Source organism: Ursus americanus, chromosome X (assembly GCF_024610735.1).
Source record: "Ursus americanus isolate L20-20 chromosome X, mUrsAme1.1.p, whole genome shotgun sequence".
NCBI classification, from domain to species: domain Eukaryota; kingdom Metazoa; phylum Chordata; class Mammalia; order Carnivora; family Ursidae; genus Ursus; species Ursus americanus.
Genome location: NC_142164.1, coordinates 19,656,526 through 19,670,471, shown reverse-complemented (window position 1 = coordinate 19,670,471; position 13,946 = coordinate 19,656,526). Strand labels below are relative to the sequence as shown.

Here is a 13,946-nt window from a genome sequence, read left to right as displayed (position 1 = left end):
AGTAAAATCACCCTCTGTTCTCTTTAGGCATTTGAGCCAGGGAGTTACACTGGAGGCACATACCATTTCTATGCTGCCATCCAGTCATCCATATGTCCATCCATTCAATAGTTTGATGCCAGGCCCTGTGCCGGGTGTTGGGATTGAGGGAATGATTAAGGCAAAATCCTCGACCTCATAGTCTAGTTTGGAAACATCCATGCAGTTACAATGCTGTATCACCAATTATCAACATCCAAATTGTTTGTTGGGTGCTTACAATGTGCTAGCACTGTGCTAAGCATTTTATATAATCACATTGCAGTAAGCCTGTGAACTAGCTACTGTTATTATCCTTCATTGTATACAGAAATTAGGGCTCAGGGTATTTAGTTGCCCAAGATTACAAGCCAGTAAGAAGCAGAACTAGGATTCAAATCTGGACTGGTCTAACTATAATGCTCCTAACCACTACATTGCCTCTCAGTGTAGTATGACAATTGTTTTAATGAATTAACTTAATTATAGGTCAAAGGTGAAACAGGTATGATTAAAAACATGGCAGATGAGCAACAAAGTGCTCGCATATAGTTATTTTCCCCCAGTGTGACAGATTAAAGGTGGATACAAATTCTTTGAGACTCCTCTCATCAAGAGGTGAGGTCTATGTCTCCCACCCCCATTTGAATCTGGATGGGCTCCAAACTACTTTGACAGGAAAGGTGTTCTGTTTTCAGGCTCAGGCCTTAAGAGAGATACCATTCCCACTTCTTGTTTCTGGGAACACATGCTATTGGAGCTTCAAGACACTGTGTAACATGTTGGACTACCATGGTAGAGAGACATGTGGAGAGGGCCTCAGAGTAAATGGAAGGAGAGGGATCCAGCTGAGCTCAGTGTTTTTATCTGTCCCTGCCAAGGTGCCATGCATATGAATAAAGTTGTCTTGGAACCTCCAGACTAGCCTACCATAGCTGAGACATCCCAGTTGATACCATATGACACAGAAGAATTGCCCATATGAATCCCGCCCAAATTCTTCATCCAGAAACTCTTAAAATAGAATAAAATGATTGTTTTTAAGCTACTACATTATAAAATAGTTTGTCATACAGCAATAGATATGCAGAATATGCAGCATGCCTAGGGAATGGGGGTGATTAGTTAATAGAGTTGGCTTTTATCAATGAATTGAAATAGAAAGTACACTAAGCACCCAAACTAGACTGCCCATGATTTTTTGCAGATTATTGAAAAGGTGCTTTGGGACGCTGCAAGGCCCCAGAGCCACTGTCTCAAGCAATTCTTGTCATTGTACTGTTGCTGTGTGGAAGGGCCAGTTGAAACAATGCCAGGTGACTGACACTCTACTAGGTGGACTACGATTACAGATGTCTACAAAACACTAGAAACCTTAGAGGTTGCCCATTTTTGATGCCTGACAAAGAAACCACAGATGCCGATTTTATGGTTCAGTCCTTGATAATTTCTGGCAGGATGGTTCACATTGGTGTTCTTCCTGTAAAATGCAAACTCCACTGTGGCAGGGGAAGAGGATGGTGTCCATAATACTACTACCCATTAATTCAGTGTATAGGAATTTCTAGGCTATGATTTGATTTTATACATATCTCAATCTTTACAATCCTAAGGAATGGGCAATACATTACTCTCTATATTACAGATGAGGAAATTGAAGCTCACAGAGTTAACACTGTAAGGCCATATAGTACGTGGCTTTTACTAACCATACTCTCAACCATTAGTCTATATTGCTTCCACAAAGTCCATGGATGCACAGGAAAAAAAGATACTCCTTGTCAGATTAAGCTCTCCTTCCAACTATTCAACCTGCAACAGGCCTTCAAATATTTATGTCCAAAAGGCTACCATCCGGTTGCTTATCTCTATACCTAGAACTTCCTGTTGAGATGTTCAATATATGTATCACCACACTATTAGGTAATTTAGAGGCTTCTGTTTTAAATCCATTGTCTCAACTTTGACCCACAGAAGAAGTTGAAATTGTGGCAGTGTAGGAACTGGAGGTGGGCAAAGGTAGGAGATGACACATTTACTATTGGTCTTGCCTTTTTAGAATTGGACCTGGTTCTGGCTTGCTGGAAGCCCCTTCATACCCTCAGAAAGGCTCTGCCTGAACTTAGTGACTTCTTCCCATCCAAGTGACCCCTCACCCATAAAGGCATTTCTATTCTGTTAGGTGTTCCAGAGACTCTCTGAGCACCAGAAGGTAGTTTGCACTCACAGTAAAACCACTGTAATGCAACCATAGATTAGTCTAAAGCACTCCATGGGGCGCCTGGGTGGCACAGCGGTTAAGCATCTGCCTTTGGCTCAGGGCGTGATCCCGGCGTTATGGGATGGAGCCCCACATCAGGCTCCTCCGCTATGAGCCTGCTTCTTCCTCTCCCACTCCCCCTGCTTGTGTTCCCTCTCTCGCTGGCTGTCTCTATCTCTGTCAAATAAATAAATAAAAAATCTTTAAAAAAATAAATAAATAAAATAAGCACTCCAAATGGGATCTAAATATAATTAAGGTATTTCACAGAGAATTATGATTCCAATTCAGGTACACATTTCTGGGACATTGTTGCTTTTTCTTTAGAGTTCCCACAAAATTCACTTGAAAATTAAGAATTTGCCTGGGTATTGAGAAATTTTAACCCACTACAGTCTTGACTGCCTCTTCATACAAATCCTCAAAAAGACTTTTCAAATAGTCAGCCTGAAGAGAGAATACATATTTCTAAGGACAGCCTGGCTGCACTGTGAGATGATCCTGCAGTTATCACTAGCCCTCTTGGAAGTAGAGCACAATTTTCCAAATTTTTGCATAATGACTCTCAAATTCTACCAATATCTGCCTGCTTCTCCAGAAGATCATCTAAACCCTTGCTTCAGGCTAGCTGGAAAGTTGAAGCAGGGCCTGGTTCATGTACAATAGCAAATAAGGTAGCAAACTAGGCTTGGGAGGGTTATATGGCATAATTTTAGTTCATAAAGACTCACCCCAGTAAATCTCAACTTTGATTTCAAATTTCTACTAATGAAGCTTTATTTCTTTAGATAAATTTTTGCAAATATCCACCTTTCTAGCCCACCTTCTCCCTATTCCTTCCTATTTATTTATACCATGTTCTTGCCTTGTTAGAACTTTTGACAGATTCAGGATCATGACCTTGACTCTCTTCATGGGATGCTGTGAACATTTTTGGAGGGACTTTAGTGAGGACATTTCATACTACATCTGTGGTTCCCAGATTTCTAGATTTTAGAGAGGAATAAAATAAAATTACATACATACATACATACATACACACATTTAATTATCCCCCTCTTAATTTGCCAAGAAAAGATGTGGAGACAAATAACAGAAACTAGCCAGTGACCATTTGCACAGTTCATAAAAGAACATTTTAAAAACAAAAATGTAGAACGTCTATAATTTCAGAATAAAGAACAGTCCTTTCAATTGAGCAAATTTAGCTTTATGTAAAAATCACTATATTTTTAGTTTTTATATTTTGCAGCAAACTAGGGAAAGTAATATTGACTAATCCTGGGCTACACAACTGTGTTTAGGCTTCAGAAATCACTCAACTACCTTAGTGTCCATTCCTATATATGAAGCTCCCTATGAAAAGATTCTTTCAGAACAAAAATGTCTAACACACACAAAATTGTGAAGGGCTATGAAAAGTTTGACTTCTCTGAAGTTTGGTATATTTTCTCCTCATGGAAAATGCAAATTATGTAATTGATCAGGTTTTCCTTTTTGTTTTGGCTACCTGGTCACAGGTACAGGCTCAGCTTCAGAAATCGGATAGGAGCCTATGACGTACACATCTGAATTCTAATTAACCTCCCTACCTGTTTTTTTTATAATAATATTTTCTATTATATTATGTTAGTCACCATACAGTACATCCCTGGTTTTTGATGTAAAGTTCCATGATTCATTAGTTGCGTATAGCACCCAGTGCACCATGCAATACGTGCCCTCCTTACTACCCATCACCAGCCTATCCCATTCCCCGACCCCCATCCCCTCTGAAGCCCTCAGTTTGTTTCTCAGAGTCCAGGTCTTCACCTTTGATATTCATTTATATTTTCCTAGATGCTGGTTTATTTTACTTGTGATTTTTCTCTTTTATTGTAACCTTACTTATAAGCTGCCTCGAAGTCTTTACGGAATGGGGTGATGTAATTCCATTCAATATTTAACCACCGTCCCCATACTGTATACTCTTGCATAATTTCCAGTCATTGATGCATCATTTCCTCTTCTTGGACCATTCTAAGCTCTTTTTTTTTCCCACCTGCCACATTCCTATGTATCCCTGGACACTGAGCTCAAATATTACCACTTCTGTGAACGTTCCCAGACCATGACCACCTACCTATCACTCCCTCTCATCTCACCCTGGCTAAAACAGAACTTTTCTACATGTTTCTACTAAGACATTTATTACATTATAGTGTCATGATATTGACTTTGCTGCCTCTGCTACTGGACTTTGAGCTTGAAAGCAAGGATTAGCCATGCCCATTTTGGATCTCCCGGACCCTAGCTGAAAATATTTCTAATGGATGGCTGAATAAAAACGCAAATGAACAAAATGGATTCAAGCCTCTGAGTTGTTGTCATTCAACATGTATGAGATGAGATGTATTAGGGAGAAAATATGCAGGTTCTAAAAGTACTGAAGCCAGTATGAGGGCAGGAATCTTGGTTTTTGTTGTTGTTGTTCACTGCTTTATCCCCAGGGCTTCTAATAATACCTTGCATACAGCAGACCTCAGTAAATATTTCTTGTATGAATGAATGCGCAAATGATCTCACTTGGCCACTCTTTGTAATAGTTTCCATGGGGAGTCTTGAGAGTACCGTCACTGGGTAGGCTTTAAGTTTGTTTTATGGAGGCACTAATTCTATTTGTTATAGTGTTTTACATATCATTGGCTTTCAGTGAAGTGTCCACCATGCTGATGAACAGCGCTCTCCTTTCTCAGGATTTCAACCTTATTTGCCACTGAAGGCATATTCTTTTTGTGGAAGATATTAAAAATAATAGAACCACAAGTCTGGCTCTCCTTGGGGAGCTTGCAGAGTAGTGGCCTGTCATGTGTCACACATCCTCATTCTTTCTTTCTGTTCCGATAAGAATTGGCCTTCTGGGTTCAGTGAGAACTGCCTTCTTTTTTTTTTTTTTAAGGATTTTATTTGAGAGAGAGAAAGAGAGAGCATGTGAGCATGAGTCGGGGGTGGGGCAGAGAGAGAGGGAGAAGCAGACTCCCTGCTGAGCAGGGAGCTTGATGGGGGGCTCGATCCCAGGACCCCGGGATCACAACCTAAGCCAAAGGCGGATGCTTAAACGACTGAGCCACCCAGGCGCCCTGAGAACTGCCTTCTTAAAAACGACAATGCCTGTGGATGGGCAGTGTCTTGCTCTGGGAATAAGATCTATAAGTCCATACTTTCCAACATTTCCTATTATGGAGGTGATACAGTCAATAAAGTGGAGGCACCATAACAAGAGACTCTTCTCCTTTGGGACTTCACAGGCTCCACATTTGGATGCTAAGGATATTTTAATTGAGGGGAAAATAAAGGAAGCAGCACATAGTATTCAATGAGTACTTCTTAATCAGTCCATCCTTGGATTCATCTGTGATGATGGGCAGAACTATGCTCCTTAAACAGATCTCTTTTTGGTCCCTCTCTTCATGTGAAAACTAACATTAGTTTTATTTGACCAGCTTAGAAAAGCAAATACTCTGGCAGGAAAGACAGCTGCCAGCCAGAGGGGACCTCCTAATCTGCCATCATTGTGGATTGACTTTACTGAATAGCAGCTATATAAAACACCATGTCAGATGAAAGGGGGCTCCAAACCCCAGAGATGGTTTGTCTCTGCTCCCCACTCAATGAACATAATAAGCCAGACACTGCCCTGATGACAAGTATGTGTCCAAGAGACTCAGCTTCCATGACAGTGTGGATTTGAGCTCTCTAGGGCAAGTCAAGGAAGCTTATGTATCATTTGTTTTTCATCAATGCCAAAAGCCTTTCCTATTGTCACTGGCCAGATGAGACAGCACACACAAAAAAGGTCTGCTGTCTCAGTAAGAAACCTAAGTTGCAGAAAAGTAGTTGAATTACTGAGCCATCAGTGGGTGATCTCAGGGAACAGTTCCTTGTGGCTCACTGGCTGCCATTTCCATTTTAAGGAATCTCGAGGGGCAGAGAGAGGATTGGGGATGTTTTAGCCCATTCGATTAAAACATTACATAATAAAGAGAACAGGCACCCTTTCCCAAAACCTGGGCAAGATGAAGAGTATGCAGCATTGGAGTGTGGTGCCAACCTTCCATTTCTCTGGACACCCCCTCAGATTTACAGGGAGAAGTGAGTGGCACCATTGTCCAGCACCTCTCCTGGGGAAGATTTCGTTTCTGCGTTTGTTACCCTTCACCATTGCTAAGAACACAAATGAGCCATAATTCAATTTTTTGTGAGCCATATATCAGATGTGAACTCGAGACAATAATAATAGCTAAGTTCACTGAGAGATTACTCTGAACCAGGCATCATTCTAGGACTCTAATGTATTAACTCATTGATCTTCATAACAATCCTATGACATAGGTGCTATTATTATCTTTGTTTTACAGATGAAGAAACTGAGGCCTAGAGAGGTTAGGTAACTTGCCAGTGTTTACACAGCTACTTAATAGTAGAACACAGATTTATTTGAACCTAGGCAATCCAGATCCAGAACCTATATTCTAATTTCAGTGGTTAAACTGACTTCCTAAAATAATACAGGGAGGAGAAAAATTAGTTCACCTGAAACTCAAGTGATTTTACAGATAGCTTCGCAAAGTATGTCTCAGCCCAATACCACTATCCCATGTATTTTTAAGACAAGAAGGGCACTACTAAACTAAATATCAGTATTTCTGGGGTGCTTGGGTAGCTCAGTCAGTTAAGCACCCAACTCCTGATTTCAGCTCAGGTCACGATTGCAGGGTGGTGGGATTGAACCTGGCGTGGGGCTCTGTGCTCAGCGGGGAGTCTGCTTCTCTCCTCCTCCCTCCCCCCCCATGTGCTCTGTCTCTCTCAAATAAATAAATAAATCTTAAAAAAATATCTGCATTTCTAAGATCCGGTTTCCAAAAAGTCAAATAACTTTCCCTAGAGCATAGCTAAAAGATCACTGAATCACAGAGTTGAAGGGGACCTTAGAATCTATTTCTTCATAGTGCTTAAGAAAATAGGATGTAGATAAAGAGGGCTAGAAGTAGAAATTAAAATCACTCTTGACGTTTCAAATGTCTGGTTGGAGGTGGATATGAGGAACACTCATTAGAGCTGACAGTGGCTGCACAGCACCAAATACTTTCAATTTAAGTGGCAGCTTAGCAGCCATTTGAAGGAAGTATGTTAGTATTTCCTTTATCTTAATAATAATAATGATGGTTAACCTTTATTGAGTGCTTATTATATGCCAAACATTGGGCTAAGCATATTATTTAATCTTTACAGCAATCCTATGAAGTAGATACTATAGTTATTCCCATTTTATAGATGATGGAACTGAGGTACAGACAGGTCAAATAACTGGTGAGAGGTCATATAGCTAGCAAGTGGCACAGCAAGGATCCAAACCCAAGCAGTCTATCTTTGAGGCCTATGTTGTTAAATACTAAGCAAGATACCCTCTCTGCAGGAATAGACCTCTGAGTTACTGTTAAGAAAACCTACCCAGTTTTTCAGGCCTTTTACTGTCCCCAGCATAAGCTTTGGGCCTATAATGATGGTTTGGATGATTTTTTTACTCTCAATGCTAAGCCTTTTTTTCCTATAGGATGGGTGGCTAAGCATCAAAGATTACTGTGTGAGAATAGATTTATGTTTAGATGTGGTAATTTACAAATTATCTGATATAACTAATATAGAGTCCCCTTGGCATCAGAGCAGATCTGGCCTCAACATTTTCCCCAGGACATATACCCGTACAGTTCAGATTTCCATAAACTGGTAATATGGAAGGCAAATCAGATTGTCTAATCTCTCTAGACTACAAGAGATTGTGACTCAGGACCACTCCATATGGAGCTATAAAATAATATATAATGTTTTAGTTTAAATTGTATTACAGTGAAATAATGAAGAAGAACTAAGTTTAAAGACCTATTACACCCTTTAGAAATACCTGTAAGAAATATATTAACAATGATTTTAAAGTATTTTAGTAGCCAACATGATTGAGCACTAACTATGTGCCAGGCATTGTTCTAAGCACAATTTAATTGTCACAAAACCCCTAAGGGTTAAGTATTATTAGTCTGATTTTATGAATGAAGAAACTGAGTCTCCTAGAAGACATTTAACTACTCAAGATAAAGTAGTGAAAGAAACAGGCTTGGAAGTCAGGCAGATTGACTCCAGAGTGTGAGTGCTTAACTACTGTGCAATACTGGCTCCTGTTGGAGCACCTGCTGATTCCAGATTGGCCCCACTAGTCATTCAAAACCCAAGGAGATCTATGGTCCAATCATTAGGCGCTCAAAGGATCCCTGGTTGCTCAATTCAATCATGGTTGGTCTAATGGAGTAGGATACAATCTAGTCAACTATAGTCCAGGGCATGAATTATGGTTTGGTGGGACAGTGCTTTGCCTCTGCCATATATAGAATCCAAGCTCCTTTGCTCTCCACCCATTTCTCATTCACATATTTTTTTCTTTATATTTGGCTATTTTTATTTTTGTTCCCTAGTTTTCTATGTAATCACATTTCTTAATTTATTATTAAGATTATTAAGCATCATTGCCTACCCTACCATGCCCCCATTATAGCTTATAAGGATTCAAAATCTGAACTGGAATTGTGAAATTATTTTGGGGGGAGTAGGGGTCACTAACTATATAAACAAATGGCACAACAAAGTGGCCTCACTCTAGATCCGTTTCTCAACTTTACTGTGTTTGTGAATAACCTGTGGATCATGTTAAAATGCAGCTTCTGATTCAGTAGCTCTGGGCTGGTGCCTAAGATTCTGGGCTTCTTAACAGCTCCCAGGTTACGCAGATTATACTTTGAGTAGCAAGGTACTTGATCAGCCTGGTTCTGTCATTCTTTTAAGTAGGGTCACAATTAAATGAACCTGGGGAGATTAATGTTCAGGATATTTTAAAACGACCCAAGGCTTCCTGAGACCCAATCCTCCCAATTCCTTAATGTCTTCACAAATCCATTTTAACGGTTAATAGTTCTGACAGAACAGAAGACTTTTTGTGTGTGTTTAAACCAAATGCTTCAGATGTTGTGGCATTTTTCTTCTGATTTTATCTTTAGTGGAGATGGAGTTAGTACACTATGCCCATTCTCTTACTGGTTACTTTGTTTAAAAAAAGTACAAACAGCTATTCAACATGAACAACTTTGGGATGGTCCCCACCATCTCCTTTCCTCTACTTTAGGAATTCATGATTTTTGAGGTATCTAGGTCAACTATCATTCCCGCCCCATGTTTGTCTCCTCTAAATCTATAAAATTAGATAACCTTTGTAATTCCTTGCCAATTCTGTTGTCTTTTATTTCAATGAGCTATTTAAATATTTAATGACCATATCCTGCATCAGATATATATCCCTACCTTGCCCATAGTGTGACAGGGAGTATACTAGTAACTACTGGCCACCCAGCCTACAAAGCTCATATTACAAAAATGCACACTCTAGGCAGAATCTGGTAAATGTCAACTTCAAAATAAGTTGTGTCATACTGTTATATTTATTACCACATGGTCAATAAAAAGAAACACTTGTGACGTGATTAAAAATAGCATACCAGGTAAAATTGGTTGTCCAGCAATTCCCAGTGGTGCCATTCCAAGATTATTCATTGCTGTGGCCCACGCAGTTGGATCAGACATAGGTAGCGTCATTGCAGTGGAATCCACATTCAGAGTTCTACTATTATCAGCTAAAGAGAAATGACAAGCAAAATTATTTGTTGTATTAAGTTTTCAGTATGTAGTTTGCTTAACATAAACTGGCAAACTCTTTACAGAAATGGACTGATGGACAAATGGTAGATAGGGCCTTAATTTAATTCCAGCTCTTTACAAGGGTTAAAACAATACAGCTTGAATTGGCAGGAAGTTATAGAATTTGAAAGCAGTTTACCAGATGGCATTTTAGTGTGTTTCTTTCTTTCTTTCTCTCTCAGCTCCCTCTGTTCCTTCCTTCCCTCGTGTTTTTTTTTTAAATAAAGACTTGATTTTTTAAGAGCAGTTTTAGGTTCACAGCAAAATTAAGGAGAAGGTACAGAGATTTCACATGTGCCTCCTGCCCCCACACATGCACACAGCTCCCCGCCATTATCAACATCCTGCACCAGAGCAGCACATTTGTTACAACTGAGAGATCTACCCTGATGCATCATAATCACTCAAAAGCCATAGTTTACATTAGGGTTCACTCTTGGTGTTGTACATTCTATGGGTTTGGACAAATACATAATAACATGTATATACCATTGTGGTATCATACAGAATATTTTCATTGACCAAAAAATCCTCTGTGCTTGCTTATTCATCCCTCCCTTACCCCCAACCCCTGGCCATTACTGATCTTATTCCATCTCCATATTGGAATCATACAACATGCAGCCTTTTCAGATTGGCTTCTCTCAGAAGTGTGCATTTAATATTCCTCCATGTCTTTTCATGGCTTGATAGCTCATTTCCTTTTAGTCCTGAATAATATCCCATCATATGTACATACCACAGTTTATTAATACATTCACCTACTGAAGGACATTGCAGTTATTTCCAAGTTCTGACAATTATGAATAAAACTACTATAAACATCCATGTGCACATTGTTGTGTGGACATAAGTTTTCACCTCCTTTGGGTAAATGACAAACAGCACAATCAGTGGATTATACAGTAACAGCATGTTTAGTTTTATAAGAAACTGTCAACCTGCCTTCTAAAGTGGCTGTACTATTTTGCATTCCCACCAGCAATAAATGGGAGTTCTTGTTGCTCCATATTATCACCAGTAGTTAGTATTGTCAGTGTTCTGGATTATGGCCACTCTAATAGGTGTCTAGTGGTATTTCCTTGTTGTTTTACTTAGCATTTTCCTGATTATACATAATGTGGAGCATCTTTCCATATGCTTATTTGCCATCTGTTTATCTTCTTTAATGAGGCATCAAAGTTTTTTGACCTGTTTTTAAATTGGATTGTTTTCTTATTGCATTTTAAGAGTTCTTTGTATGTTTTAGATAATAGTCCTTTATCAGATGTGTATTTTGCAAATATTTTCTCCCAGTCTGTGGCTTGTATTCTCATTGCCTTTACACTGTCTTTTGCAGAATAGAAGATTTTAATTTCAATGAACTCCAGCTTATTAATAATTTCTTTCATGGATCATGCCTTTGGTGTTGTATTTAAAATCATCACCATATCCAAGGTCCTTTAGGTTTTCTCTTATCTTCTGAGAGTTTTGTAGTTTTACATTTCACAGTTAACGTTTATGATCCATTTTGATTTAATTTTTGTGATGGGTATAAAATCTATGTCTAGATTTTTTTTTTTGGCATGTGGATTTACAGTTGTTCTGGCACATTTGTTGAAGAGATCATCTTTGCTCCATTGTATTGCATTTGCATTTGCTTTGCCAAAGATCAGTTGACTCTATTTGTGGAGTCTATTTCTGGGTTCTCTATTCTACTCCACTGATCTATTTGTCTATTATTTCACAAATACCACACTGGCTTGATTGCTGTAGCTTTATAGTAAATCTTTGTTCTTCTTCAATATTGTGTTGGGTATGCTGGGCCTTTTGCTTCTCAGTATAAACTTTAGAATCAGTTTGTTGATATCCACAGTATAACTTGTTTGGATTTTGATGGGGATTGCATTAAATCAAGTTGAGAAGAACTGACATCTTGGCAATATTGTGTCTTCCTACCCATGGACATGAAATATCTCTCCATTTATTTAGTTATTTGATTTCATTCATCAGAGTTTTATAGTTTTGGGGTTTTTTTTCCTAACTGTACATATCACAGGAGCTTGGGATGATTAAGAGATTTCCCATTCTTATTGTCTAGTTGCATACGATTACTTCAGCGAATTCCATCCAAACTACTCATGCATGCAAACCAAGAAAAGTCATCCAAGGGCTTCCACAGTAGCAATAAAAATGAAAAATTATATTTTTGATGTAATTTCATATCTTTGAGGCAGTAACACTGAATAAAAATGGACACACAATGAACAGATATCAAATTAGCCAATTGAGTATTTTGGGAATTAGGGGGACACCAGAAAATAAGCAGATAGAATGCATAGTCCCTGCCTTCAAAGGTTATACAATCTAATTTAAGAGACCAGTGATGGTGGTAATGATTGTTACTATTATCACTACTCTCACCACCTCCATCCATTACTATTACTGAACACTCACTATATGCTAGGTAAAGCACTTGGCATACATTATTTTCATTTAACTTTCAAAACAACCTTATGAGAGGGGCTGTTTATACCTCTATTTAATAGATGAGAGGCTTTCATTTTTTTTTATTTTTAAAGATTTGTTTATTTTAGAGAGAGAGCATGCATGCAAGAGAGTGGGGGAGGGACAGATGGAGAAAATCTTTAAGCAGACTCCCCACTGCGAGGGGAACCTGACTTGGGGCTGGATCGCAGGACCCATAAGATCATGACCTCAACCAAAACCAAGAGTTGGATGCTTAACTCACTGAGCCACCCAGGCACCCCTAATAGATGAGAGGCTTTTAAAGATCACATATATTATCTGAGGTCACCCAGGTTATATACTTTTAGCCACTATGCTTTACTACCCCCAGTGAAACAATCCAAGAATTGAATGGAATTGATCAGACATGTTACGTAGTTTAAGGAATGAAAAGCTACTGTGGCTTGAGTAGGTGGGAAAGACTTCATGGAGAAGATAGGATTTGAACAAATGGGCCAGATTTCTACAGAACATGTTTTAAGTGATGGGTAGTTATTAGAAAAAGAAGAAAGAGGAGAAAAGACATTCCAGGAGCAGTGATGACATAAGCAGACATTGAGGTGGGTTATGTGTGCATGTGCATGTATATACTGCATAGTTGGGAGATATATAATCATAAGTCACTGGAGCACAGAAAGACTTATTTTGGGAAATTTCCCTCTGATTACTGATTTCCATAGAAAAATCTTTCCACGGCTTTTCTCCTACCTCTCATGTACACTCCTGCCGATTACACTCCTGAAGACAACTCTGTTCTAATAGTAGCTTGCCATTTGCTAACATCTATCACATCCTTCTAACCTGGGAACATCAGGGATGATTCCTGGCCTGGTTATTTATAAAAGTGCTATTTTGGACACTAAATGGTCAGAACAAGCAAATGCAAATGTCTAAAAACATTATTTCTGAAATATTAGTTTTTATCATTCTTCTATGCTGCCTATGTATCTTCTCCATAAACCACTCCCCCCCCAACCACACAGAGTGACTGATGGCCTTAAGCATTTGTTACTATAGTCAGAAGTCACATTTCAGAACTGGTGATTTCTCCATGGGTAGAAACTCTAGCCCTCACACCCAGTTTTCAGTGCTCTCCTATGAAGGCATATTATGGCTAGAAGTAGCCTCCTTGTAAATGTTATTAAGGAAACAAACATGGGGCATCAAATATCCTTTGGGTCAAGAGTTTACATATTGATTATTTGGTTCATCTGAACTCCCAATCTCCAGTCCAGGTGAGACAAGTTTTAGGGAATGTTATAGCTGGAAGGGACCTGTTGAGATTACTGAATCTGCACTCTGATTTTTCTCTAATGACTGCAAAATGACTTCAAGAGGAGACATCTAGGTTTAGAAGGACTGGGCCCCCATGCCAAAAATA

The 13,946-nt window shown here is 39.0% G+C and overlaps 1 protein-coding gene across 12 annotated transcripts in view; it reads right to left on the bottom strand.

The window, feature by feature from the left end:
* ENOX2 (ecto-NOX disulfide-thiol exchanger 2) overlaps nucleotides 1-13,946 on the bottom strand; it is a 267,809-nt gene that overhangs the window by 53,053 nt on the left and 200,810 nt on the right. For all 12 annotated transcript variants that reach the window (XM_087859910.1, XM_087859911.1, XM_087859915.1 and 9 more), the window contains one exon: nucleotides 9,859-9,993. In XM_087859910.1, coding sequence (XP_087716036.1) covers nucleotides 9,859-9,993 — 135 coding nt within the window. The remainder of the gene's footprint in view (nucleotides 1-9,858; nucleotides 9,994-13,946) is intronic.